Source organism: Ochotona curzoniae, unplaced genomic scaffold (genome assembly GCF_017591425.1).
Source record: "Ochotona curzoniae isolate NIBS_2020 unplaced genomic scaffold, NIBS_Ocur_1.0 contig_523, whole genome shotgun sequence".
Classification (NCBI taxonomy): domain Eukaryota; kingdom Metazoa; phylum Chordata; class Mammalia; order Lagomorpha; family Ochotonidae; genus Ochotona; species Ochotona curzoniae.
The window spans coordinates 11,329,849-11,355,810 of record NW_024466459.1 but is presented as its reverse complement, the minus strand read 5'-3'; the positions used below and the strand labels follow the sequence as shown (position 1 = coordinate 11,355,810).

Sequence of the window (25,962 nt, the reverse complement as noted above, 5' to 3'; positions counted from 1 at the left end):
AAGCTCAAAGTCTGCACCCCTAATAAAGCAGGCCCGTGGGAACGCGGCTGCAGCTAGTCCCAGCTGCACGGGGCGGGGGTGGGAGGTGTCCGGGGGCCAGCCCGCCCAGCACCTGCCTGAGACCTGGCTCTGCCCTGCTGCCTGTGCCCAAGACGCTGGGGGCTAGGTGGGGCGGGGAAGCTACAGCTGGGCACAGCCTGGCCTTCTCATTCTGTGCCCACGGCACCCGCTCAGCTTCTGAGTCGTAGAAAGCGGACGCACCTGCTGCCGGCCTTGTCCAGCCGAGCAACAGTGACCTCAGCTTGCACAAGGGTCCCTCCTGACACGTGCCTGTGCGTTGTGGGATAGAACACCGTTCACGCAGACCCTGGCGGGAGCCAAGCCCAGCCGCCGCCTTGTTTCTCCCGTTTACTCAGTGAGGCTGCTGATCTCTGGAGAACGGAGGACCACGGTGGGGACAAGTGCCTCGGCTCAGAACTCGGCCTGCCCCAGCACAGACCACGCCCACGGAGGAGGTCCCGCCCCGCCAGGCCACGCCCCTCCCGGGAGGCCGCCTCGTCTCGGTCCCGCCCCCACTGCGACCACGCCCACTGCGACCACGCCCTCACCCGCCTGGGCCCCGCTCCGTGCCCAGGCCCCCCGCCCCCTCAGGAGGCCCCGCCCTCATCCTCTCAGGAGGCTCCGCCCTCATCCTCTCAGGAGGCCCCGCCCTCAGCGCTCCCCGGATATAAATACCCGCCCGTGCCGGCCCAGCGCGCACCGAGTGTCCAGCGCGAGTGGCGGCCGGCCCCGCGCCGCGCATTGGCCGAGCGCGCCGGCGGCGGGGCGGGCCGGGCCTGCGCCGGCTCTGGGCTCCCGTGACGTCCGGCGGGGCGCGCGGGCGCCATGGAGGCCGCCCAGGCCGAGACGCGGGCGGCCGCGCGGCGGCGGCGCTCGGGCAGGAGGTGGGCCGGCCGGCGGCGCGCGGTGCCTGCCCGCCGTGGGGGCCCCGACACCTCGGGCCGGTCCCGAGCGGGGGTCCCCCGGGGTCGGGCTGCTGGGCTTCGGGGAGGTGGCCTCCCGCGCGTCCCTGCGCTGGGCTTTGCGGTTTGCTCGGGTTCCCGGGCGTCCCTCAGCAGGGTGAGGAGTGGGCTGTCCCTGCTCTCCTCCGACCCCCGGTGCCCTGGGTCCCCCCGAAGTCGGCCGGCGGCGTTTTGGGTGCTGGAGGGGCTGCTGAGGGCCCGATCTCATCATTGGCCCCCTCTCACGCGAGGACGCCCCACGTGGAGGGCAGGTGTGTCCGCCGTGTCCTCTGTCCAGCTAAATGGCCAACTTCCTCTGCGTGCAGGGCCCTGGCGGAAGGAGGGGAGGAAGTGGCGGTCTTCCGGGAGGTGGTCTCCTTCACCCCGCAGCCCTTGCCAGGTGAGACACTGCTGGCCGCCCCGGGCCTGGCCCTCACCTCGCCCGGGAGGTCCCGCGTGGGGCTGGCCCTCACCTCGCCCAGGAGGTCCCGCGTGGGGCTGGCCCTCACCTCGCCCGGGAGGTCCTGCGTGGGGCTGGCCCTCACCTCGCCCGGGAGGTCCCGCGTGGGGCTGGCCCTCACCTCGCCCGGGAGGTCCTGCGTGGGGCTGGCCCTCACCTCGCCCGGGAGGTCCCGCGTGGGGCTGGCCCTCACCTCGCCCGGGAGGTCCTGCGTGGGGCTGGCCCTCTGTCCTCGCCCAGGAGGTCCTGCGTGGGGCCCTCTGTCCTCGCCCGGGAGGTCCTGCGTGGGGCTGGCCCTCACCTCGCCCGGGAGGTCCCGCGTGGGGCTGGCCCTCACCTCGCCCGGGAGGTCCCGCGTGGGGCTGGCCCTCACCTCGCCCGGGAGGTCCTGCGTGGGGCTGGCCCTCTGTCCTCGCCCGGGAGGTCCTGCGTGGGGCTGGCCCTCACCTCGCCCAGGAGGTCCTGCGTGGGGCTGGCCCTCACCTCGCCCGGGAGGTCCTGCGTGGGGCTGGCCCTCTGTCCTCGCCCAGGAGGTCCTGCGTGGGGCTGGCCCTCTGTCCTCGCCCAGGAGGTCCTGCGTGGGGCTGGCCCTCTGTCCTTGCCCAGGAGGTCCTGCGTGGGGCTGGCCCTCACCTTGCCCAGGAGGTCCTGCGTGGGGCTGGCCCTCACCTCGCCCAGGAGGTCCTCACCATGCCCGCTGTTCCCTTTCACACTCCAGCCAGGTACTATGACCCTGACACCACGGCGCCAGTCAGCTTTTACCTGTCTTCCCTGGAGGAGCTTCTGTCCTGGGCGCCCCGCGAGGAGGATGGCTTCAACGTGGCGCTGGAGCCCTTGGCGTGTCGCCAGCCCCCACTGAGCAGCCCCAGGCCCCGGACTCTGCTGTGTCATGACATGATGGGCGGGTACCTGGAGGACAGGTGAAGGCCTGGCTGGGGCCTGGAAGGGATGGGCGGCCAGGTGGGAGCCCCACCCCGGCCCCAGGTGGGGTCACCCTCCTCCCTAGGCCCACTGGGCACACTCCACACCGAACCGGGCTTGGCTGCAGTCACAGCTGGCTGCGGAGGCAGACAGAGGCAGGCGACGACCTGTCCCCTTGCAGGGACACGGTGACCTGTCCCCACAGCGGAAGCCAGGGGCCCGGGGCTTTCCCTGCCTGGCTCACGTGTTTGCTTCACATGGGTCCCGGGGTGAGAACACCCAAGGGTGACGCTAGCTCCTGCTCTTTCCGCCTGGCCCAGTGGGTTTCCCGCCAGCTGGAGTGGTGGTCTGAGAGGCGCCTGCCTGCCCGCTCGTGGCCGACCTGCGCCTCTTCGCCAGGTTCATCCAGGGCTCGGCGGCCCAGCAGCCCTACGCCTTCTACCACTGGCAGTACATCGACGTCTTCGTCTACTTCAGCCACCACACCGTCACCATCCCCCCCGTGGGCTGGACCAACGCGGCCCACCGGCATGGCGTCTGCGTGCTGGGTGAGCTGGGCCTGCCCGCGCACCTGCCAGGCGCCCCGTGCTTTTGCCCGCCTCCTGTTGATGCGGCCTCCTGCCTGGGTGGCCCTTAGCAGGCTGGTGAGCTGCAGCTGTCTGCCCTATGGTGACCAGTGTGGACGCGGCCTGGGCCGCAGGGACAGCAGCTGAGTTTACGACTGCAGGGCGGGAAGACCCTGGCCCAGGGGCTCAAAGCTGCGTCTGCTCATTCTGGGCTTCTGATTCAGCAAGTGTCTGGGGAGGGGGCCCACCTCGGGACCCCGAGAGCCGCTTGCGAGGTCCTGGATGCTGCTGGTCAGGGGCCTGGCTCCAAAGCCCCCGAGCCGCTGCCTCTGAGCTCAGTCCTCTCCCGTCCACGCAGGGACCTTCATCACGGAGTGGACCGAGGGCAGGAAGCTCTGTGAAGCCTTCCTGGCCGGGGACAGGCGTTCCTACGAGGCAGTGGCCAACCAGCTCGTGAAAATGGCAGAGTTTTTTCACTTTGACGGCTGGCTGATCAACATTGAGAACACACTGAGTGTGAGAGCTGCCCCTCCAGTCCTGGCCAGCCTGCTCGAGCTGCCCCTCCAGCACCCCTCCCCAGCCCTGGCCGGCCTGCTCGCAGCTGCCCCTCCAGCACCCCTCCCCAGCCCTGGCAGGCCTGCTCCCAGCCTTCCCTCCAGCGCCCCTTCCCAGCCCTGGCTGGCCTGCTCCCAGCCTTCCCTCCAGCGCCCCTTCCCAGCCCTGGCAGGCCTGCTCCCAGCCTTCCCTCCAGCACCCCTTCCCAGCCCTGGCTGGCCTGCTCCCAGCCTTCCCTCCAGCACCCCTCCCCAGCCCTGGCCGGCCTGCTCGCAGCTGCCCCTCCAGCGCCCCTTCCCAGCCCTGGCAGGCCTGCTCGCAGCTGCCCCTCCAGCACCCCTTCCCAGCCCTGGCTGGCCTGCTCCCAGCCTTCCCTCCAGCACCCCTTCCCAGCCCTGGCCGGCCTGCTCGCAGCTGCCCCTCCAGCACCCCTTCCCAGCCCTGGCAGGCCTGCTCGCAGCTGCCCCTCCAGCACCCCTTCCCAGCCCTGGCCGGCCTGCTCGCAGCCTTCCCTCCAGCACCCCTCCCCAGCCCTGGCAGGCCTGCTCCCAGCGACCCCGCCAGCCTTGCGGCCCTGACTGTCCAGGCAGCTGGCTAGCCTGGCCCTCACCAGCCCTCCTCCCGCTCACCGCCCTGGACTGGACGTGTGTCTCTCTGCCCTCCCCTCCGTCTTCGCATGCCGCTGAGAAGGTCCTTGACCACGACTGCTTGCTCCCCATGGCTGGAGAGCTGAGCGTGTCTGGAGGGCTCTGTCGGCTCTTGTTCCCACGCCCGCTGGATCCTTGTGGTGCCACAGGCAGCCGGGCTCACCCAGGCCCCCTCCCGCCCTAGGCGGCTGCGGTGAGGAATACACCCTCCTTCCTGCGCTACCTCACCAAACAGCTGCACCAGCACGTGCCGGGCGGCCAGGTGCTCTGGTACGACAGCGTGGTACAGAGCGGGCAGCTCAAGTGGCAGGACGAACTGAATGAGCAAAACAGGTGCGTCGGGACCCCGTCTGTCTCCCCAGGCCTCACGCATGACTGGTACCGGCTAGACAGTCGGCGCCTGATGCCCGTGCTGGGGTACCCTGGGTGGCACTGAGTGCCAGCAGGCCCGACCCCAGGTCTGCCGCCCCCCAGGGTCTTCTTCGATGCCTGTGATGGCTTCTTCACCAACTACAACTGGCGGGAGGAACACCTGCAGCGCATGGCGGGGCGGGCGGGCGCCTGGCTGACATCTACGTGGGCGTGGACGTGTTTGCACGGGGAAATGTGGTTGGTGGACGATTTGACACGGACAAGGTGGGCAGTGCCCCACCCCAGCCCACCCCGGGTCCTGGGTCCCCACAGGCTTGCATTCCCGGCTGCGCTTCACGGGGTGGGAGCAGAGGGTGGTCCTGAAGTGGAGAGTTGCAGCCCTGACAGAGGTGGGGCCGTGCCAGGGGCTTCCTCACCCACAGCGGTGGCGTCCCGCTGGTTCTGGGCAGGGTGGGGGTTGGGCTCCGCTGTGTGGAGCAGGAGGGGCCTGCCTGTCAGCCCTGCCCATTCCCGGCTCCCAGGAAGTACCTGGACCTTGAGTCAGCTCTCAGTGCATGCGTGCATCCCCTATGGTTCTGGGAGATGTGTGTGAGGGAGACTCGGCCACAGTGGGCCCCCATCTGCAGGGCCTGCTCTCATCCAGCTTGCCTCTGCAGCCTCTCACGAGCCCTCTCCCTGTCAGCTGGTGGAGCTCCAGGCAGCAGCAAGGGCTGCACTTCTGCCTGCTGTGCAGCCAGCCCTGAGCCCTGGCCCTGGCGTTTCCCAGCCCTGGCACCCCCTGGCTGGCCCTGAGCCCCGGCCCTGGCGTGCCTCAGCCCTAGTGTTCCTCTGGCCCTAGCGCCCCGGCCCTGGTTTCCCTCTGGCCGTGAGGTCTCTGACCCGGGCGGCCGGCCACGCTGTGTCCTGTGTCTCCTGCAGTCGCTGGAGCTGATCCGAAAGCATCACTTCTCCGTGGCTCTCTTTGCGCCCGGCTGGGTTTACGAGTGTCTGGAGAAGCAAGATTTCTTCCAGAACCAGGACAAGTGAGTCTTGCGAGGGGAGAGGGGAGGACGCAGGAGACGCAGATGCTCAGGCCCTCCTGTAGCTGGGAGCTGCCGTCACGCCGGGGGGCGGGCAGTCTCAGGTGACCCTGGGGGTCTGAGGGCACTGTCTCTGCAGGTTCTGGCGTCTGCTGGAGCGCTACCTGCCTACACACAGCATCTGCTCCCTGCCCTTCAGTACGTCCTTCTGCCTGGGCATGGGCACGCGCAGGGTCTGCTACGGCCAGGTGTGTTGGCATGTGGGAGCGGCTGGCCTGGGCAGTCGGCTCCATGCCCGCCAGGCACCGCTGAGCCTTCTTCTCCCGGTTCAGGAGCAGGTGGAGGGGCCCTGGTACCACCCGAGTGCCCAGGAGACGCAGCCACTGTTTGGCGAGCACACACCGGACAGGGCCGGCGGGGGCTGGGTGAAGACGCTCTGTTGCCTGGCGGACCCCTGGCATGGTGGCAGCTCCCTGCTTCTCCATGGCGAGATCTCACCCGAGGCAGACCGTGTGACTGTGAGGTGGGTGAGTGCTCAGGGCATGGTGCAGGCGGCTCTGCCACAGAGCCTCTGCGTGGGCACAGATGTCCCACAGGGACACAGATGTCCCTGCAAGGCTGAAGCTCTGTCCTGGGCACGAGCTTTGGGCCCCAGCAGCCAGTATGTGCTTGTACAGGTGGATCTGTGGGAGTGGAGAGCCTGGGGCCAGCGCGGGGACTTGTGTCACTAGCTCCCGTGCCTGGTGGACAAAGGCTACCGCTGGCCCCTCAGAGACCCCCGGGTGTGTCCCCGCAGGCTCTTCTCGCTGCACGTGCCTATACCACCCAAGGTCTTCCTGTCCCTGGTGTATAAGCTCGAGGGATCCACGGGTGTCACCGTGGCCTTGGAACTCACCATGGGGGACAGCAGCTGTCATGTTGGTGGCATCTCCGTGCTGACCGGGGAGGGTATGTGGGGACCTTGGCAGGTGCAGGGAAGGGTCCGGAGCGGTCCTGGCGACGTGGGAGGGGCTGCTGTGGCTGCTGTCGGTGGGGGGACCCTGCCCGGCTGGAGTTTAAACTCAACAGGTTCTCTGTCAGCCATGCCTGCCTGTGCGGCCTCTTGCCGGCCACACCCCAAGAGGGAGCAGGTGGTCGGGTCCCAGCCCGTGGCTGTGGCCTCGGGGACCAGGGCATTCTCCCTTTCTTCCTCCTCTTAAGCCCCATCTTTCTTCTTACTACAGAAACAGGCTCAAGACACAGCCCTCAGCCCCTGTCGTCGCCCCCAACCAAGCTGGCCAGGCGCATGGGCCGCTGTGGCCGGCAGCTCAGTGGGGGCTGGACCCAGCGGTGAGTCCCTCTGCCCCTGTGGGGTCCCAGTGGGGGCATAAACACCTGTGAGTGAGGATTCTTCCAGAATCGCTCAGAAACCAGGGTGCTTGGCCCCTGGGGACCCCGAGGCAAGCCGAGGACGGCGGGGCGGGGGGGCGTCAGAGGTCACATGGGTACCTGCTTTGGGCCAGGTCCTCCCTCCGGGAGCCCTGACTGCTCCCTGCCCTCCCCCAGCTGCTACAAGCTGAGCCTGCACGGGTGCCTCCTGCGTGACCTGCTGGTGAGCTTCACCCGGCCACCGGGCAGCCAGGGCCCTGAGAGCTTCTCCTGTCGCCTTGGGGAGATCCAGGTGAGGCACGATGGGGTGCAGGGGAGAGGCCGGAGCTGGGCTGGGGACCCCGTGGGGCTGGGCTGAGTCTCGTCTCCTGCCAGGTGCTGGATGCCGAGAGCCTGCTGGCACCCCTGCCCAGGGTGCGGGCCGTCACCATCTCGCGGGTGCGCTGGCAGCCGGCTGCCTCCGCACAGAGGGGCGCTACTGGTGGGCTGTCGCTCAGCTGCACCCTGCACTGGTCCCGCGTCCTGTCCCAGGTCCGCTGCTTCCGAGTCCACTGCTCCCTGGGCCCTGAGAAGTTCCTGGGCCTGGCATTTGCCAACCAGTACCGGGTGGTGGACTTGGCCGTGGAGACCGCCGGCCGTGGCCAGGAAGGCCGCGTGGAGTTCCTGGTGGAGCCTGTGCCCAGGGAAGGCTTCGTGGTGCCTCGGGCGGACTGGGGCCGGGCGGTCCTGCTCTTCTCGCTCCCCGAGTAAGGCCCGTGCCCGCTCGGCACCAGGCTTCTTCCCGGCCGCCTGCCCTGTGCGGCAGCTGGTCCTGCACGCGGGCCACCGTGTGTGTAGGCAGGACACCGTGGGCACTGGCAGGCGGGGGTGGGGACGTGTGGTGCCGTTCCCGACACTTGTGGGCACCTCAGTGAGTGGACAGCCACGAGGCTCTTTGCTGATGAACCGCAAAGCGCTGGTGCGGACGGGGCAGTTTACGTTGCCATGAGGGGTGCTCAGGTTCCTCCCTCTTCCCTTCCTGCCCTCCCCTGTCGAGTTCACACCCCAAAGGCCCACGCTAGCCAGGCCTGGGCTGGACGCTCGGTATGGGGCTCCCGTTGGCACCCGGTCCCCGAGGTGTCACTGCTGACTGCCAGGGTGCGTGTGGAGCAGCCAGAGCAGGCACCGCAGGGACCCCGGCACCCACATGCTGGGCTGTGTGCCCGTGCCTTCCTGTGGTCTACTAGGGCCGAGGGTGTCGGCTGTCCTCGCAGGGTGGGGCTGAGGCGACTGCTGTGGCCCACCCCGGTACTGGCTATCGTCATGTGTCTGAAACTTTCTGGAATGTTCTCGGCCCTGGCTCTGTGTATTTTCCACATTGTGGCCACTCCATGAAGCTTGGAGGGCTTTTCCCATCTTGTGCCTTTGCTGGAGAACCTCAACCAGGACCCCCGGGTGGGCCCCTGGAGGAGGTGTTGCTACAGGTGTGAGGGGCTGTGGTCCTCCCACTGCCAGCTCCTCCTCCCCTCCTGTTCCTCTGCCTGAGCTCCAGGCTGGGCCCAGCGCTCCTGAAGGCAGCTCCCGTGGCCACAGCACTGTGGCACTTCCTGTTGGTGGCAGCTCCCCCTGTGGCCCAGTGGTCATTGCCCAGGCTGTCCCCCAGTGTCTGTCCTGGTCTTCTGACAGTGTCAGAGGCTGTGTATCCTTGGTTTGTGGGGTCTCACCCGCCCATTTTCTGTGCTGGGTGCCCTGCCCCAGCTGTAGGGGAGAGACGAGGCCCTGTAGTGGTGGGCTTGGTCTCCAGATCCTGGGGGGCTCTGGTGTGGTGACCAGGAAGGCCAGAGGTCTCCCCCGGGCCCGGGACACCGGGCAGGGCAGCCCATGTGGAGGGCTGCCCACCTGAGCTCCTGGCGCCCCGCTGCCTGCCAAGCCCCTTCCCTAGAAACACGGCCTGGGGAGGCCTTGGGTTCCCTGCTTTGTCCCACAGGTGGAGGTGAAGGTGGCCGTAGCGGCAAGCTGGGCCCTCGATGTGGCACTGAGCCCTCCCCTCTTTGCTGCGTTTTCTGTGGAGGAGGCAAATGGGTGGTGGCAGTTACGTTCCCGCGGTGTGGCATGCGAGCAGCTGGGAACCATGGGCTAGCAGGGCATACCGCCATAGGATTGCCACCCCAGCTCCCTGGAGGGTCCCAGCTCCACCACGACACAGGCCTGGTGCTGGCACCTGGTGCGAGTGCTCTGAAATAAATGATACACTAAGGTTAAAAATGGACTCGAGTTTGGGCCTCGTGTTGCTGCTCCCCTTTGCCACATGCCGCCCCCAAGCCCTGCTTCCCCTCAGTGGGACTGGGCCAGATGCGTGAGTTTGCCTTTACGTGCTCCGGTGCCTAGCGTGGGCGCCCTAGAGACCTCTGTCCCCTCATCCCACCCTCTCCTAGATGTGTCACCATAGCTGGGCCCCCCAGCCTCCCCCCTCTGACTTCTGGGGTACACTGCGTAGCACTGGGGGTCTCTGCCGTGTACCTGCCATTTGCTTGGGGCATGCCCAAGGCAAGGTGCTAGAGCCCTAAGCCCCGGCCTGGCTCCTGTGCCCAGAGCACCCCGATCAGCGAGAGAAGAAAGGAAGCTTTATTGATCATCTGAGTGGTAACACTGCTTGTCTGGGTGCGCGCCCCGTGGAAGCAGACAGAATGGTAAGAGGAAGCCCGGGGCTCGGCTGCAGTCCTGGGGCCGGGGGGAGGGTCCGAGACAGCAGAGGGGCGGCCAGGGCCGGGCAGCGCGGGGCCGTGTACAACGGGCATAGAAAAGGGTTCGTTTCGGAGCATTCGAGGCTGATGTGGAATAGAAAGTGAGGTGTACCTTTCAGTTCTGAGGGTCCTGACGGGAGTCACCCCAGGACCCGCACGTCCTGCTGCCGTCTGCCGCTGCCGGACTCCGGCCACCCCTGCCTCACTGGGCCCACCCCGACCTGGAGCAGGGCAGGCTGTGGCCCAGCTGGCCTCTCCCCAACCCGCCTTCTTCCCATAGGTCTTGTTCTGGCTCTGGCTGCCCTGTCCTGTAGCATTGGGACCAGGACTCCACCGCTGCTGGGCTCCAGCCTGGTCCTACCCCCGCTCCCCCACGGGCCAGGCTCTGCAGGGGAATGGCTGGGAGGGCTGTGGCCCGGCAGGCAGCAGGTCGGCCTTCACTCCACAGGAAGGGGGCGGCGTGGGAGACAGCTGGCCGCCAAGGGCCTCCCTGCCCAAGCTCATGGGTGTGCGGCCAGGCTTGCTCCGCTCTGCAGCCGGGAGCCCCACGGTGCTGAAGCATAAAGCCCTTGATGTCGGAGACCTCCCAGCTTCCTCGCCAGGCCACAGCACACATGGGTGGCTGCACGGGCCAAGGGGCGCTGGGACCCCTGGGGACGAAGAATTACCCATGCTGCTGCCCTCCGGCTCTTCCACGCGGGCCCTCCCTGCCTCGGGAGCGGGGCTGGGAAAGGAAGACTGGGTGGACGCAGGCCCCATGGCCACACCTGCGAGGCCCGGCCCTTGCAGCTCTCCCACGCCGTGCACACCACACGTGTGGGGCGTGGACTTGGCCGGGCGCCTCTTGGTTTGGTTGGTTTTCTTTTTTTCTTTTGTGATTTGTGTATGTGTTTTGTGTTTGCCCTTCGTGGTCCGAGCAGGAACAGTGGAAGGTCTCACTGCAACAGAAACACAAAGGCGGGCTTGCCGGCCGCTCTGGGGGCTGCGAGCCCCCCACAGCCGGCCCTCCGCGGCCAGGAGACCCTCTCCTGCAGGCCGGTCCTCTGGGGCCCCAGCGTGCGCATACTGTACCTGCGAGGCTCAGGGTACGGACACGTGGGAGACCCCAGGGTCACAGACACACACACCGCCATGGGGTGGGGGAGGCGGGGAATGTATGAGGGGGCCAGCGGGCGTGTCCTCGGGCTGTAGGGGGGTGTGGGTGGGCAAGCAGTGTGAATGCTGGTAGGGGCGGGCCCCTCGCTAGTAGGGGGTGAAGCGGGTGTGCCCTCCTCGGCAGAGGCTGCCCTGCAACATCAAAGATGAAAAACACCCAATCAGTGGGGGAAGCAAGAAGAGAAAGGGCGTGGCATTGGGGCAGCAGGGCGGGGCCAGCGGCAGGTGTTCCAGGCTGTAGTCATTGAACTTTGTGCTGTTTCTGACCTGGGGTTCAGACACTGCCCCTACGTGGTGTAGGGAGGGTGCAGGCTTGAGCCCCATCCCATCACACCCTGGGGCCGCAATGCAGAGGGTTCCCCTTAGGACCCTGCAGCCCCCTGAGCCAGCTCCCCTGCAGGCTCTGTCTCCACTGGCCAGAGCACTCACAGGGATCCTGGGAGGGCAAGCTCAGCTGCCCCAGGCTGCCCCTAGAGAATGGAGACTTCACACCCCAGACCCACAGAAAAGCGGAGAAAACAGCAAGCCTCAGACAAAGCTTAGGAGGAAATAGAGAAAAATCTTAAAAACACCAAGTGAAAAGGCAGAGGGTGCCGTGTGCTTTACTGAGCACCTTAGCTGCCCGTGGGAGCCGGGCTCAGCCACCGCAGAGGGGCTGTTGAGGCTGGTTACCAACCAATGACAAAACTTGGGAGAGCGCGCCCTGAGTGGGGAGTTGGGAGCCATGGCTGGGAGCCAGGGACACCCTGGCCCGGCCTCGGGGTCTTGCAGCTCACCCTTGCATTTTCATCTTTGATGCTGGAGGCCCAGCTCAGCACAGGTGCAGGAGGTGAGGGGCTGTGGGAGGTGTGTGTGGGGGTGTGTGTGCTGGAAGCCGCTGTGGGGTGGGCGTGAGCTGACTGCTGTGTCCACGGCTGGCCGCACACCCATGTGCAGACACAGATGCACACACACACACACACACAGGTGGTTCCAGCCCGCGGAGCCTGCAGGCGGGTGTGGTGCAAGCAGCAGGAGCAGGTGGCTGTGGGGGGATGGAGCGGTCCTTCCAGGCGGGAGGAGCACGTGGACTCGGGAGAAGGCACCCCCCAGATGGCCAGACTGCCCCTGTATCTTCCCAACCCCTATCCTGACTGGGAGGGCCTCCCCTCCCCGGCACAGGACTTGTCTGCTCCCTTGAGGCCCTGTGCGCCTCCTGTTTGCCGGCTCGGAGGGCTCAGCGGTGCCCGTTCCAGCCTCCTTACCATGGTGCCGATGCTGTAGGCGGCGGCGGGGCCCAGGGTGTGGTGGTAGGGGTCGGCGGCTGCATAGACTCTGCCATAACTGCGGACAGCAAGGGGCCGGTGAGTGGAGGTGACAGAGATATGTCCTCCCAGTGCTCCTTACCCCTCGCCCTCCTCACTGCCTGTCCTGACTGGAAACTTCCAGAATGCACATGGTACATGTTGACCTGGCAGGGGCAGCACACAGCAGAAGGGGCCCTGGGACAGCCTGTCTGGACCAGGGCACAAATGCAGATGCCTAAGTATGTGGGAGGGGGCTGGACCCCACAGCACTCAACAGGCAGGTGTACCCACGAGTGCAGGTGGATCCTGAGACGGGGCAGCCCACAGGGACACACACACACAGGTGGTGTGTGAGCAGAGCAGGCACAGGTGGGCGGGGCTGGCCCTTGTAAGGTGGGCACATGGCAGCTTGGGCAGGATCACGGTGGTGAGGGTGCCTCCTCTTCCTTCTCACTGGGACAGCCTCAGGACTTAGGACAGGATGCCCCCTGCCCTGCTGCTGGGCAGCAGGGGGAGAAGGGGGCGAGTCAGGGGCAGCTCGCTCCCTGTTCACAGCCAGGGAACTGGCAGAAACCCAGGCAGCCTGGCCCAGGGTGCGGCTGGCTCACCTGTCGCTGTAGGCGGCGGCTGCGGCGGCGGGCTGAGCGTATCTATAGGTCGTGTACCCTCCCTGCGGGGCGGGTGGGAGGAGAGAGCAGACTGAGGAGGGCTCCGGAAAGGGCAGGGACCTTCCTCCTGGTGGCGCCCCGCTGCCCGGGACAGCTGGCTTCCCAGCTGAGGTGTCCGCTCCACCCAGTGGCTTCATTCACCCATTCATTTGCCAATGCATTTGTTCATTCAGACACGAGTGTCAGGCCCATCTGCCCCAGAGCTGGACACCTAGCCCTAACCGAGGCCAACAGCTCCTGACCGGGATGCCAGTGGGTACGGGGTTGCTCTGGATGACCCTGGGCAAAGGGCCTGAGTGGGCATCCACCCAGATGCCAGGGGTGCAGGGACCTATCCCTGCCCCTGGTCGCCCTGGGCCTCTCTGTACCAGACTAGGGGTGCTCCAACAGACACCAGTGTGTTTGGGATGTGAGGGCCACCCACTGTCCCCCACCCCGTCCACAGGGTCAGGCCCCCAGGACAGGTGGAGGGAGGGGAGGTCCCAGTCTCGGATGGGCCACCTGTCACCCTTCCCTCCCGCGGCTACACTCACATAAATTTCAGCACCGTAAAATCCATCCTGATACACGACCCTGGAAGCAAACGGACAAGAGAGTGGTGGGAACGCTGGCGAGGCGGGGTAGGCCGGCTCCGGAGGCGGCGGAGGAGCGAGGGGCCACGGCGCCAGCCCCGCCCACGGGACGGGCATTTTAGCAAGCGTTTGCTCCAGGGCCCTGTTTGGTATAACAATAGGGTAACCTCCGTGCTGCTCAGCTCCTTGCCCACACCCACCCGGGACCCCCTCCCCTCCAGACAGCTGTCCGGCCTCCCCCTGCCCCCGGCCACCCACACTCACCCCAGCTTCCCGGCTCCCTGGCAGGTACTCACGCTCCGTAAGTCGGGATGGGGGGTGGAGGTGGCGCAGCCCTAAACGTGTTATACACGGCCCGGCCCCGGCCCCGGAGCTGTGCGCCCCGGTAGGCTACAGCGGTGCCCGCGGTGGGGTAGGGGAACCCCGTCACTGCAGGAGGCCGGTAGGAGGAGCGTTAGATGGAGGAGGGCAGCAGCAGCGGCCACCCACCCAGCCCCTCACCTGAACCCCGAGTCTGCCAGGGACCCAGCCTTTACCTGCATAGAATTCGGGCCCATAGACTGCGCCCACCACGGGGTTGAGCTTCCAGCCTGCAATACAAGTGGCAGCTCAGTGGCCACAAGTGGCCACTCTCGCCGGCCCAGTGTCCTCACACCTGGGACACTGCTCCCCCCCAGACACCTGCCCAGCTCCCTGGCCAGCAGGTGGCCTCTGTAGGCACGGGGCTGATGCCTTGGTCCACCCCTACTGCCTCCCCTGCAGCCTGTCTCCTGACCCACCCAGGGCAGGCAGAGGAGAGGCACCCAGGGCAGGGTAGGGGGTCCTTCCTGGGGTTTACCCTCCCTGCTCCTGGCTGGAGCGTGAGTATTTGGTTTCTGGAAGCTTCCATCATTCTGATGGTGTACTGTGACCTGTCAGTCCTGGATATCAGGGTGCCCGCCCCTTCCCCTGTGGACCCAGTTTCATGGCTGGAACCCCCGAGGCCTGAGGCACCCTGGGACCCCCTCCCCACGGCCCTTGGTTCTCCTTGTGGGGGAAGTTCACTCCTGGCTGGGGTTGGGGGTCTGCTGTGGCCCCTGCTATTCTGGCCCGGGCCAGCAGGGGGCGCACAGAACAGGGCAGAGACTGCAACCCCTTCCGGATCCCCCACTGTGGGCCCATGGCACCCCGAGTTCTCAGGAGAGGGGGGACATCAGGGCGGGCACTGTGGCATAGTGGGTCAGGATGCAGCCCCTGCATCCATGTGGGAGATCCGGAATAAGCTCCTGGCTTTGGCCCAACCCAACCCTGGTTGTGGCCACCTGGAGAGTGAAGCAGTGGATAGAAGAGCTGAGTCCTTCTCAAACTCTGCCCTTTAAAATACAGAAATAAACCTTAATAAAGAAAAGATGAGCTACAGATTAACCTGCTAAGCAGGGCCCAGCCAGGTCCCTGTCCTGGTCCTCCCCTCTGCTTGGCCACCCTGCTGTCTGTGCTCCCAACTCACAGAGCAGCTGGGGGCGGCTCAGCCCCTGCCCCGCCCCTCCTGGGCATGGGCAGCAGGGCCGGCTCTGGGCTGCCAGGCCCCTCGCCATGCCACGGACCTGCAGCAGCCCCAGTGCCCGCTCTATTGCCACAGGACAAGCAGAAGCCTCTGAGAGCAGGTGCCTGCCCACGTGATGCTCAGCCTAGCTGCCCTGGCGCCCCAGGCCCTGGCTCCGTGGTGCTGAGCCCGTCGCCTGGGAGGCCGCGGCACTGTCGCAGGTGCACGGCTCAGAGCTCAGTTCTAGAAGCTCTTCTACCTCTCACCCCCACGTCCCCCCACCCGGTCCCGCCTCGCCACTCAAGGCCTGAAGGTGCCGCCATGCTGGGCTGGCTGTGGACATGGCTGCCAGGTGTCCTGCGTGCTGGGGAGCGCTCAGGGTGCCCCTGGGGAGGTAGCAGCGTCCTCGTCTGGGCTCTTACCGTTGGTGTAAGGGTTCCCGGTCTTCTTGTTGGTCATGACTCGGGCCGTGGCGTTATTGACCTGGCCAGGGAGGGACATGGGGAGGGAGGGTGAGGGCACAGCGGCTGGCCCACTGGCTTCCCCACCCCAGCCCAGCCATGGGTGCAGGGGGCTCGGGCCAGGTCTGGCCCCTGAGCTCCACTCTGCCTGCAGCACTGGCTACGCCCAGCTGGTCCAGGGAGCCTGGTGGAGCAGTCCACAGGCTGGCCCTAGGCTTCCCAAGGGCATCCCAGCATGGGCTTGAGGCAGCCACGCCTCCTGTCCCAAGGCCTGTGATGTACAGGGTGAGCACGGACCGAGGGAGAGGTGCAGTGTGCCGCCTACCCCCATGTCCACCACGCCTGCCCAGCTGGGGCACACACGTCCGGCTCCCATTGGGGTGCCTGCTTGCCTGACGGATGCCAGCTGGGGTGAGGGTTTGCGGTTCTGAAGAGCAAGGCTGCCTGGCTGTGTGGGGAGGCTGGGGTGGCCATGCCGGCTGCTGCAGGACAGGGGGAAGCTGGGGACAGGAGAGGGAAGGGCACATGGGCTCTGGGGATGTCCCTGAAGGCCCGTCACACCAGGCTCTCGGTCCTGCGTCAGCACCCAGGCCCCTTCTGCCCCGCCTGCGGGGAAGCCCTGCCCCGGGTGCAGGAAGGGAAGGGGCCTGGGGGAGCCTTGGGGAGCCTCGTCCCTTTCCTGGCTGTCCACTGGGCTGCCTGTTGCTGCAGAACCCACCCCTGCCTGGCAGAGCTGCTGGCGTGGGGAGGAGGTGCGTGCAAGGTGGGGGAGGGTGAGGTACTGGCTGAGTCTGCCTCTCCTGGCAGCAGTCTGGAAGTGGTGGGTACACACTGGGGGGCTCCCTGAGGGGCAGGCAGCGGCAGGGCTGGCACCCCTTGCCCAGGGTGTCCCCGCCGTGGCACACTTATCTGAGCACCTCAATCTTCCGTCCCTCTACGATCGTCCCATTCAGCTTCTCCCGGGCTCGGTCAGCGTCTGAGCTAGTTTCAAAAGTTACAAACCCAAAGCCCTGTGAGCGGAGGAGGACAGACACGGAGAGAGAGACAGGATGAGAAAAGGAAGAGACAGAGGGGAGGCGGCAGGGAGACAGGGGGCAGCTGGCAGTCTTGGGGTCCCCAGCCCACCCCAGCACCTCTCCACGGAAGGGCTGCTAACCTGACCAGGACCCACCCCTTCACCCCAGGAGCTGGGGGCTGGGACGCCTGCCCAGTGGTGACCACTCCCCTCCTCCCCCAGGCTCCAGACCTGTCCATGTGAGCAGGTGGGCAGGCAGATAGGGGCAGGACCCTGACCCTGGCGCAGGCCTGGGCCACGAGGACAGAGGGGTTGGCGGAGGAGCGGGGAGCACCCGCATTGCTCAGGGTCCTAGGTAAGGGAAAGGCACATTTCCCCCTTAGCCTGGCGGGACCTGCAGCCAGCCAACGGCGGCGGCCTCTGCGTGGCACCCACCTTGGAGCCCCGCTCGTTAAAAATGATCTCCACGTCTAAAATTTTCCCGAATTGCTGCAGAGACGGAGAACAGAGAGGAGGGGTGAGGAGACGGGGAGGGCAGGTTAAGACGGTGGCCCTCACTCCAGGGACAGCCCCGGCTGGGGCAGCCAGACCAGGGTCCCCGCCCCACCTCCCTGGGGGTGGGTTCTGGCCCCTGTCCTTGGGGGACAGCTCGTCTTGCCAGAGCACAGGTCACAGGGGCCAGCAGGTGCAGCAGTACCAGGGACCCCTTGGCAGGACACCAGGGCGTCAGCAGTAAGGGGTCAAGGCTCCTGGAAGACCCTTCTCCAGGACAGCAGGGGTGGGGTCACCACAGAGAAAGAAGGTGTTGGGACCAGGATGCAAGGTCCAGGCCCCGCGAGACCCCAACCACTTAGAGGGGAAAGAAGAGAGGAAGGGAGCTGATGGGGGAGGAGGCAGGAGTGGGGAAGAAGGGGAAGGGGTGTGCCTTTATGCCCGAGCCCCCAGGGTCGTGCCTGCCTGGACTGGGTTGGGGCCGGCTAGGGGTGGGAGTGCAGGCGGCAGTGATGGGGACCCAGGCTCCTGCCTGCACCAGGACACAGCGGCCAGGCGGGCAGTGACTGTCATCCCAGCCTCTCCCTAGCACGTGAGGCCATGCATTTATCCACCAGGTCCTGGAGAGTGTCCATGAGGCCCTGAGGCCCTGGCCTCCTGGGTGGGCATCCAGTGAGCACTGCGTTCAGCTGAAATGTCCCTGGGGCCTGCCCTGTAGGATCCCAGTGACGTGCTGGGCCCGGAGGGCTGCGGGGGGCCCCGGGCCCTCCCCACCCAGTGAGTCTAAACCCAGCCAGTCCATGTGAAGATGAGCTCATGTCAGCATGTCCGGGCCTCCCATCAGGCCTCCCAGCTGGGCTCCCATCAGGGCTGTCTGGGACCCATCCCTCCTGTTTGCCTGACAGATCTCATGTCAGGTAGGGGCCTGGGGATCGGGACCAAGGGTTACCCTGGCTGGAGTGGACACAGCAGTGGCTGTGGGAGGAGGGCCAAGGCCAGGCAGCATGGGCCTCTGCAGCCAGGACGGGCCTGGGAGCCTGCTGGCTGCTCCAGGTCAGTGACAGGGCCAAGCACCCAGGAACTGTTACAATGTGACCGAACCCCTGCAGGGTGGAATCTAGATCTAGGAGGAGGAAGGGTGGAGGAAGGGTCCTGAGCCCTCTCAGCTGTGCGTTGCCACGTTGGCCCACAGAGACACGGGCCGGGGAGGTGTGACATGAGCAGGCTGGCCGGGCTGCCGGAGGGGAGGGCAGTGGACCGAGGCCCTAACGATGGGTGTGCTGGACCCCCAGGCCCAGGGGAGCCAGTGCTGGCCCCTAGGCTGCATGCGGAGACAGACGGGGCCCGCGGTCACTCACCCCGAACATTTGCCGCAGGTCGGGGTCCCTGAACCGGAAGGGGATGTTGGAGACATGGAGCCGCTTGGGCTGCTGCTTCTCTGTGGGGTCGGAGGGGTGTAGCGGCTGGCTGTCGGTCTGGGCCGCCTCATCTGCTTGCTGTGGGAGAGAGCGGGCTGTGTGGGGACCCCCACCCACTTCTGTCCTCACCCGTGCCCAGCTCCCGAGGGACAGCTCCCACAAGGGAGAGCACTCTGACCTCCATCCTGCTTGTGACCTGCCACCTAACCACCGCCACCCCAATTCAGGTCTTCCTCGGCCTGGGAGGGGCCGCCCCTTTCCCAGCTCAGGCCTGTCCCTGGCTGGGGCAGGGGCGGCCAGCCTGCAGGCAGCTGGGGTCTGAGTTGAGGTCAGGGTCACCCCGAGCACACGGGGCCACAGCGTCAGATCCCACCGAGTCAGTGTAGCTGCACCGGCCCTGGGCGCTGGCCTGCAGAGGGGTCCACACGTGTGCCTCAGCTCCTGCAGAACAGCGGCCGTGGCCTGTGTGAACTGCCCCACATGAGCTTCTCCAGTGGATGGGCCCTGAGGGCCTTGCAAGGCGGGCCTCGCACCCACTTCCCTGCCAGGCCCCGTGCTCTGGCAACGTTGGCCGCTGGGGAGACGGAGCGCTGGCAGCTGGACACCCAGCCTGAGACCCAAAAGTGCCGGTCACAGCCACGCCCAGGAGCTTCCTCCAGGGGCTCTCTGTGTCTGCAGTCTGCCCTCCCCAAACCCAGCGGGCCAGGGCTCAGCTCCCAGGAGACTGTAGGTGTGTGGGTTCCAGAAGTATCCAATTGGCTTAAGTCACTACTAATGGATACTCTGCAACAGCCAGAGGGCTGACAAGGATGAGACAACTTCAGGGTCAGGGTAGCCGGGGTCATTGCACCTGCCACTTGGGATGGCAGTGGACAGAGGGGACCAAGTGCCCAGGGGCCTCCATGGCCTCATGGTGATGGCTGCCCCCTCTTGGCCCTGAAGGCAATCACAGCCTGCCTTCCTGCTCCTGCGTTCTGCCAGCAGGCCTCCGACTAGGTTGCGTGCCAGAGGCCCCAGGGAGCAGCGTGGGTCCCAGCCCGTCAGGCTGCCGAGGGACGTGAAGGCCACGGCCTCTCTGGGACCCGGGCAACGCGCCCAGTCTGGAGGCTGCAAGACCCAGTCTGTCCCAGTCTGGAGGCTGCAGGACCCAGCCTGTCCCAGTCTGGAGGCTGCAGGACCCAGCCTGTCCCAGTCTGGAGGCTGCAGGACCCAGCCTGTCCCCGTGTCCCTTGCACGCTCTGCTGTTGGGGAGGAAGATGGCAGCCCTTGCTCTCGCTGGACACACCGTGCGGCCTGTGTCCTGTGTGCAGTTCAGGGCCACTCCTGACTATGCGTGTTCTCCAAGCCCCCCGAGTGCCCGGGGTGTGAGCCTGGGGTTGGATCCGGTACCCTGAGGGCATGTGAACAATACCGGCTCTTAGAGTGTGGGCGAGTCAAGCCACTTGCCATCCCCCAAGTCCACGGAGGCGAGTGTGCCAGGAGCCCGGCCGCGGGAGCAAGGGGCTGCACGGTGGGGCAGCTGGTGGCTGATCTGGCCCTGCCCGCACAAAGGAAGCTCAGGCTGCCTGCAGATCTGGCTGCGGGCTCTGTGCCCAGGTTCCTCCTGGTGAGGTGCTGGGGCTGGGGTCTGCAAGACCCCCTCCTGCCCCTGCTCCCTCCCACAGAGGCCAATACTAACCCAGGGTCTGTCTGCAGCAGGCCACGGGCTCGGCCTTGGCCATCTGTGGCCTGTGGCTGGGGGCCCCTGGGGAATGTTCTGTAGCCGGCCACAGTCTGATGGCTTTGGGGTAGACTTGATAGTCCCCGGCAGGGAGGAAGAGTGCTGGCTGGGCATCAGATGGGGCTTGGGCAGTGCTGGACGGAGCCCCTCCTGCGAGCCGAGGGGGGCTGGTATCTTGGGAAGTGGGATGATCGAGGTAGGGGCTGTTGGGAGGCTGCCAGGGGGCACCTCTCCCAGTAGTGCGGTATGTTGGCCTCCTGCCCAGCGCCTGCCAGGCAGCTGCTGGGCCAGAGCCAGCAGGGGCGGCCATGGGCCAGAGCTGGGGAGGCTGTGGAGAGAGCAGTCCAGGAGGCCAGGAAAGGGTGGAGCAGGTTGGGGGCTGGGGGCACAGGGTGGAGGCGAGGGCTGGGCAGCCGCCGTGTCGCTGGGAAGGGGAGGCCTGCCCAGGGAGCCCACCCATTGCGGCCCCTGCCCCTGGACTCTCAGGAAATCTTAGAAGTGCATGGCTCAGCACTTTTACCTTGCAGCTGCATTACAACCACATAATTGAAGCCATCTGATGGGAGGGCAGCCAGCAGGTAGATTACAAGTGATTAAGAACGAGAGGGGGGCCTGCACCCCCAGACAGCTCTGAGGGCCCTGGGGGGCTTGTAACGGGAGCTGCCTTAGCTGGACCCCGCGCCAGGAGCTGCCTTATCTGGACCCCGCGCCAGGAGCTGTCTTAGCCGGACCCCGCGCCAGCCCACGCCTCTGAGGACATGCCTTCCACCTCCTAGGGCCTGTGGGAGCCAAAGCAGCCGGAGCGGGCAGGGTCTGTGCCCTAGGCCTTCTGGCCGCCAGCTCAGTACAAGGATCCTAGGTGTGGGACTGCAGGACGAGCACGTGAGGGCAGGGAGTCGTGCCCCTTCATACCCAGCTCCCCCACCAACTCTGCTCATCTCGTGCCCTCCGGCCCTGGGCCTCGGGCTGGCAGGGCCCCCTTACCGGCACTGTCTGTGTCCCAGCGATGGGCTGTGCGCTGGCCTCGGTGGCCGACTGCTCGGGGTGGGTCTGTGCTGGCGTGTAGAGGGTCATCCCATGCTCGGGGGGAACCGGGGTCTGGCCTGAGTAGTCCGGTGTGGGGTGCGGTGGGGGTGGGGCGTACTCGGTGGGGATCCCGTTCTGGGGTGGAGGTGGGTACTGGGCAGGGGGATAGGGCTGGGCCATCGCTTCAGGTGGAGCCGTGGCGTCCTGGGTGCCCTGTGGAGGCAGACAGCAAGGCCAGGTTAGCCCCGGTAGTCCCACAGTCCGGCGGAAGTTTCCAGATGCTTCTGTGGTGGCGACATCGTTCTCTTGGCCACGTCTCTCAGGACCCCAAGTTTGAGGTGCCCCCGACAGCATGCACACCCGCTGAGTCCTGATCCGAGCGAGACATCACTGGCTCAGGGATAACGTGGCACATCATGTTTGAAAACCAATCCCTCCGAGTCTTTTGAGTTCACTGTGGATAGGAGCCACCTGTGGTCCCTTCTGCCCAGTGTCCCTGATAGCAATACCCATGACACCATCACTCCAGGACACTGTACCATCACCCTGGGCAGGGACACCTGTCACTCCAGGACACTGTACCACCACCCTAGAGGCCAGAGCATGGAGCTTCCCTCAGCAAGCAGTCGGCGTGGCAGTGCCTGGCGACGGGAAAGGCCTTCCGGGCTGCTGGAGGTGGGCCCTGGATTGTCCCTGGCCTTCCCTGTAGACAGGCCCATGGGTGCCTGTGACAAGGGGGACAGGGCCACCTTCCACCGGAGCAGTTGGGGGTGTGGTGGGCTGCGGCAGGGATCCGGGTCCTGCAGTGTGTGGTGTGGGAAGGCAGCTGCCCCCCTGCCCTTACTTACAATCCCGACACCTCATGCAGGCACAAGGCTGGGCTGCTTCTGCCCTCGGCCTGGCTGCCTGCACTCAGCCCCGCAGCTGAACTCGTGGGCCGCAGCGCCTCAAAGCCTTGTCCATTGTCCCCTGCAGGACAGGCAGGCATCCCTCCCAAGGGCACGCTGGGCCCTGCTCCTCACACTGCCCTGATCCTAGCTACTGTGTATTCAACAGCACCTGCAGGGGTGTGTCGGGCCCGTGCAGGGCTGGGGCCACACCAGGGACAGCCCCACACAGAGTCCACCTCTTGCCAGGCGTGTCCCAGGGTAGGGGGTGTCTAGCCAGCCCTGCCCTGCTCCCAGAACCCCCAGCAGTGGGGCACCAAGTTGGTGCTCACCACAATGGGCCAGTCGGCCTGGTGATCAGCGTCTTCCTCTGCCCCGTATTCCCCTCAGCAAAGCCACTGGGTCCCCTGCAGACCCTGCAGACCCTGCAGACCGTGTAGACCCGCAGACCCTGCAGACCCTGCAGACCGTGTAGACCCGCAGACCCTGCAGACCCTGCAGACCCTGTAGACCCTGCAGACCCTGTAGACCCCGCAGACCCTGCAGACCCTGCAGACCCGCAGACCCTGCAGACCCTGCAGACCCTGTAGACCCCGCAGACCCTGCAGACCCTGCAGACCCTGCAGACCGTGTAGACCCGCAGACCCTGCAGACCCTGCGTGGAGCTGAGTGGCGGGACGGAACACAGAACCGCACATGGACATTACACATATCTACACACGGACATGCCTGTGTGGGCACGACTCACCAACAGCCCCGCTCACTAGAGGCCCCACCATCGCTGGTGTCCACTGATGGGGTCACCAGTGGGTGGGGACGGCTGAGGGGGAGGCGTCCACAGCCTGGGGAGACGTAGGCTGGTCAGCCCTTCTGGCTGATGCCAGCTGGACCATCACCCACCCGCACCATCTCCACAGCCCGACCCAAGCCCAAGGAAGGTGGGCTCCTCCTCTCTGTTGTCTCTCTGGGCCGTCCGGCCTTCCGACTGCGGAGTGACAGCAGCCCAGCTGGGGTTGGGCCGGGCTGGGGCCCTCCGGCCTTCCGACTACGGAGTGACAGCAGCCCAGCTGGGGTAAGGTCGGGCTGGGGCCCTGGCAGAGCAACCTGCTGGTGCCAAGGCAGGGCGCCAGGCAGAGGGTGTCAGGCCTGAAGCCCCGACGGGGACACTCTAGGGAGGGTTGGGCTGCAGCTCCGAGTACCCAGGATCTCTGCTTCACAGACTTTGTGCCACCCAACAGAGTTCATCGGTGCCAGGGCCAGTACAGGCCCCAGGGCTCCCGGGCAAGCTGGAGGGTCCTTCGGCCTGGGGCAATCCAGACCCTGGCCCTGGGGACTGCTGGCCTCTGCAGGTCCCTCGGAACGCAAACGGCCACTGCAGTTCCTGGGGGCAGAGCATGGACCAGAGCCAGCAGGTGGCTGGGAACCTGGCGGGATCCCGACCTGCTCCGGGCCCGGGCTGCAGGCGCCTCCTGGACCTGCTGCCCGCGTGGTCACACCTGAACATCTTTCAAGAGCCCCTGCCTATGTCCTACTGCCAGTGACAAAGGTGGCCTGAGGGTCACAGCACCTGCCCACAGTGGGAGCACCACACGCTTGTGCCAAGGAGTGATTCAGTGTCGGTGGGTAAGGAGAGAGGCAACAGAGGTGGGTGAAACCTCAGAGTAGGGATCTTGCTTCCAAGTGGGGCTCCCATCTTGCTCTCATGGGGGTGGAGGCCGCTGCCCTTGGGCAAAGCTCCAGGCCCTGCCTCTCCCTATGACCATGGCATCTGCTTGAACCCACTGTGACAGGTGTGACACCTCCACCACTCTCCCAGCTGAAATTCACCTTCTGGAAACTTCCTCAGCATCCAGCTCTGCTTGGAGCCCAGAGCCGCTGTGCCTGTCCGGGCCACACTCAGCATGGTGCTGGGATGCATGTGTGTGACCTGCGGTCCCCACCTCACAGGGCCGTGGCTGGATCCGTACCCAGGCCAGCTGGCTGCATCGTCGCCGGCCCCTGGAGTCTGGTGGTGCTGTCTACACCTGCACCCTGCTGAGGAAGTGGCTTGCACAGTGGCAGGGCAGCCAGGATGTGAGTTGGGCATGAGCGGGAAGAGCTGTGGCAGCACGCATGTCCGTTTCCCTGGAGCTGACTTCCCGTTTCCTTTGCTTTGCTTCACATGCACGCATGGGACAGCTGAGCTTTGGGGAAGATGGTGCCGGGCAGCAGGGCTAGGCTGGGAAGTTACGCCCAAGCAGGAGCCCTGAACCCCACTGCCAGCGGCGCCGGTGAGCCCACGTCAAAGGCTGCCCAGGCTCCACGGTGGCTCAGCTGGGTGACGGATGTGGCTCTGGGGAAGGCGCCCCGTGGGATGAGGAGTGCATGGGTGCGGGAACCGCTGTCTCCAGTAAGGGCCCGGTGGCCCTGCTCACGGGCGGGGGGCCTCTCAGAGAGCTCCAAGGGTCCTTGGACAGTGCTCGGTCTCCCTTGTCGAGGAGACGCCAGAGGGGCCGGTGGGCATCCCTCTGCTCTGGCAGAGCAGGGTTGCCTCGCTGAGGTCCCCAGGCACCACCCGGACATGCCTGGCTCGCTGCTCTCGGTTCAGCCTTTTCTGGGGGTCAGGCTCTGGCTGATGGGAAGTTCTTGGGCAGCCGGCACTCCTGCTGGCTGGAGCACTGGCTGCAGGGATGCCACACGTGCAGGGGAGGCTGGGTCTTCTCTGGGCGCTGTCCAGAGGTCAGCCAGGACCGAGGGGTGGGCTCCCCAGATGTCAGACAGAGTTGAGATGTAGCTGGGAGGGGCTGTCAGTCCCACCTGAGCGTAACAGGGACCCTGCCGGACAGCACCCTGCTCCCTGGCCCCAGCAATGCCCCTGCGTTGGAGGATGGCGCCAATATTTCCTCATTAGCTGCAGCGTGGCTTCCCTCGCAGGCCTCTGCTGCTAATGGGCTGCATAGTGTCTGGCCAGCGGATGGGTTTAAGACCAGCAGGCACACAAGTTGTCTGTGCCTGACGGGCGGTTGAGAGGCTTAACACTCAAGTCACAGGAGTGGCCTCTGGCCGGCAGACCCCCCTCCAGAGAGGGCTGGAACAAACGGGGTCACCCTCCGCCCTGCTGCCTGGCTCAACCTGCCCCACAGTGGGCCCAGGGGGGTGGGTTTTCATGGGTTTCCATGCCCACAGCAAATCATGGCTGACCTAACTCCACGGGTCCTCCACCCCTGCGGTCCGGCCTTGTCCAGCTCCACAGCTGCGGTGTCTGAAGGAAGCCCCTCCCCCATGGCTGCTGGCCTAGGTGGGGCCCAAGCAGGCTGTGTCCCCAGGACGGTCCCTCTGGTCTCACAGCAAGCTTCCCCCCAGCCCGAGTCACACAGGCTGGGCTATGTGGGTAGGCTGTCTTTGCTCCCACCTGTGGGGGCCCCAGCTTGACTCAAACAGGGTGTGGGGGCCTGCAGTGTCCCATGGGTGGGGCTGGTGGGAGACGCCAGAGGCAGGACTGAGGCAGGGACGGGGTGGAGGGTCCTGGCCCAGTTCACCCACAGCCGCTGAAGATTTGCGGGGCGCCCTACTGGGGCCCCCCACAGCTCCCTCTGGGCCTCTTCCTCTGGCTGCCCAGCCAAGCTGTCCCTTGAGCCCCTCCTGCCGTGAAGGTGTAAGCTGCAGGTGGGGGATGCCTACCACATTCCCAGGGACACCTGGCAGCTTTGCCTCCAAGTGGGCCAGCAGACGCCAGGCCCCTTCTTGGTGAGAACGTGACAGAGGGCCAGCGGTCGGGGTGCTCCTCCAGAGCCGCTTCTGTGCTACTGTCCCCTAGGGTCCCGCCCGAGCTCATGCTGCACCCCCAGGAAAGCCCTGGGTCAGCCACCGTGGCGTCCTGTCTGCCAGCTGCATACTCATTAAGAAATATTAACGTTATTAATGGCCTATGTCTTCTCTTAGCAAACAGAGCATGTTGTCAGCCCTGTACCCGGGTCGGTGCGACGGGGGAAGGGGGTTGAAGGAGGCACCAACAGGTCTGCCACCCAGCCGCTCCCGCTGCCCCCCAAGGCACCCCCAGGCTCTGGCAGCCCCCGCACACCCAGTCACTCCCGCTGCCCCCCACAGCACCCCCAGGCTCTGGCAGCTA

At 66.2% G+C, this 25,962-nt stretch overlaps 2 protein-coding genes across 4 annotated transcripts; one reads left to right on the top strand and one right to left on the bottom strand.

Annotated features, from left to right (window-relative positions):
• The first annotated feature begins 1,897 nt into the window (after positions 1–1,897).
• ENGASE (endo-beta-N-acetylglucosaminidase) lies at positions 1,898–8,237 on the top strand. Its single transcript, XM_040989812.1, is given in 13 exon segments — positions 1,898–2,381; positions 2,782–2,930; positions 3,307–3,464; positions 4,335–4,483; positions 4,625–4,695; positions 4,698–4,786; positions 5,441–5,544; positions 5,681–5,789; positions 5,874–6,064; positions 6,338–6,489; positions 6,765–6,870; positions 7,087–7,201; positions 7,285–8,237. Coding segments are annotated over 13 exon segments (1,998 nt in total). The 5' UTR covers positions 1,898–2,151; the 3' UTR covers positions 7,660–8,237.
• A 2,637-nt stretch (positions 8,238–10,874) lies between these two features.
• Positions 10,875–21,147, bottom strand: RBFOX3 (RNA binding fox-1 homolog 3). Of its 3 annotated transcripts, XM_040989822.1 has the most exons (12): positions 20,926–21,147; position 20,871; positions 18,162–18,295; positions 16,747–16,800; positions 16,214–16,306; positions 15,258–15,318; positions 13,850–13,903; positions 13,610–13,742; positions 13,275–13,455; positions 12,682–12,743; positions 12,032–12,110; positions 10,875–10,919 (listed from the first exon to the last, which is right to left on the bottom strand). In XM_040989822.1, exons 1-12 carry the CDS (start codon positions 21,145–21,147, stop codon positions 10,875–10,877), a joined length of 1,119 nt encoding a protein of 372 aa, XP_040845756.1. The 3 variants fall into 3 exon arrangements, with proteins under 3 accessions (XP_040845756.1, XP_040845754.1, XP_040845757.1); XM_040989820.1 differs by lacking the exon at position 20,871 and having other exon boundaries at positions 18,162–18,299; XM_040989823.1 differs by lacking the exon at position 20,871 and having other exon boundaries at positions 13,275–13,314; positions 18,162–18,299.
• Between the last annotated feature and the right edge of the window lie 4,815 nt (positions 21,148–25,962).

Coding starts and splice junctions, on each gene's coding strand:
- RBFOX3 (XM_040989820.1), bottom strand. CDS start 21,147: ATGGCCCAGCCCTATCCCCCTGCCCAGTACCCACCTCCACCCCAGAAC. Junction 18,300..20,925: donor CTGGGACACAGACAGTGCCG/GTAAGGGGGCCC, acceptor TCTCTCCCACAG/CAAGCAGATGAGGCGGCCCA. Junction 13,904..15,257: donor CGGGAACCCTTACACCAACG/GTAAGAGCCCAG, acceptor CTTGTATTGCAG/GCTGGAAGCTCAACCCCGTG.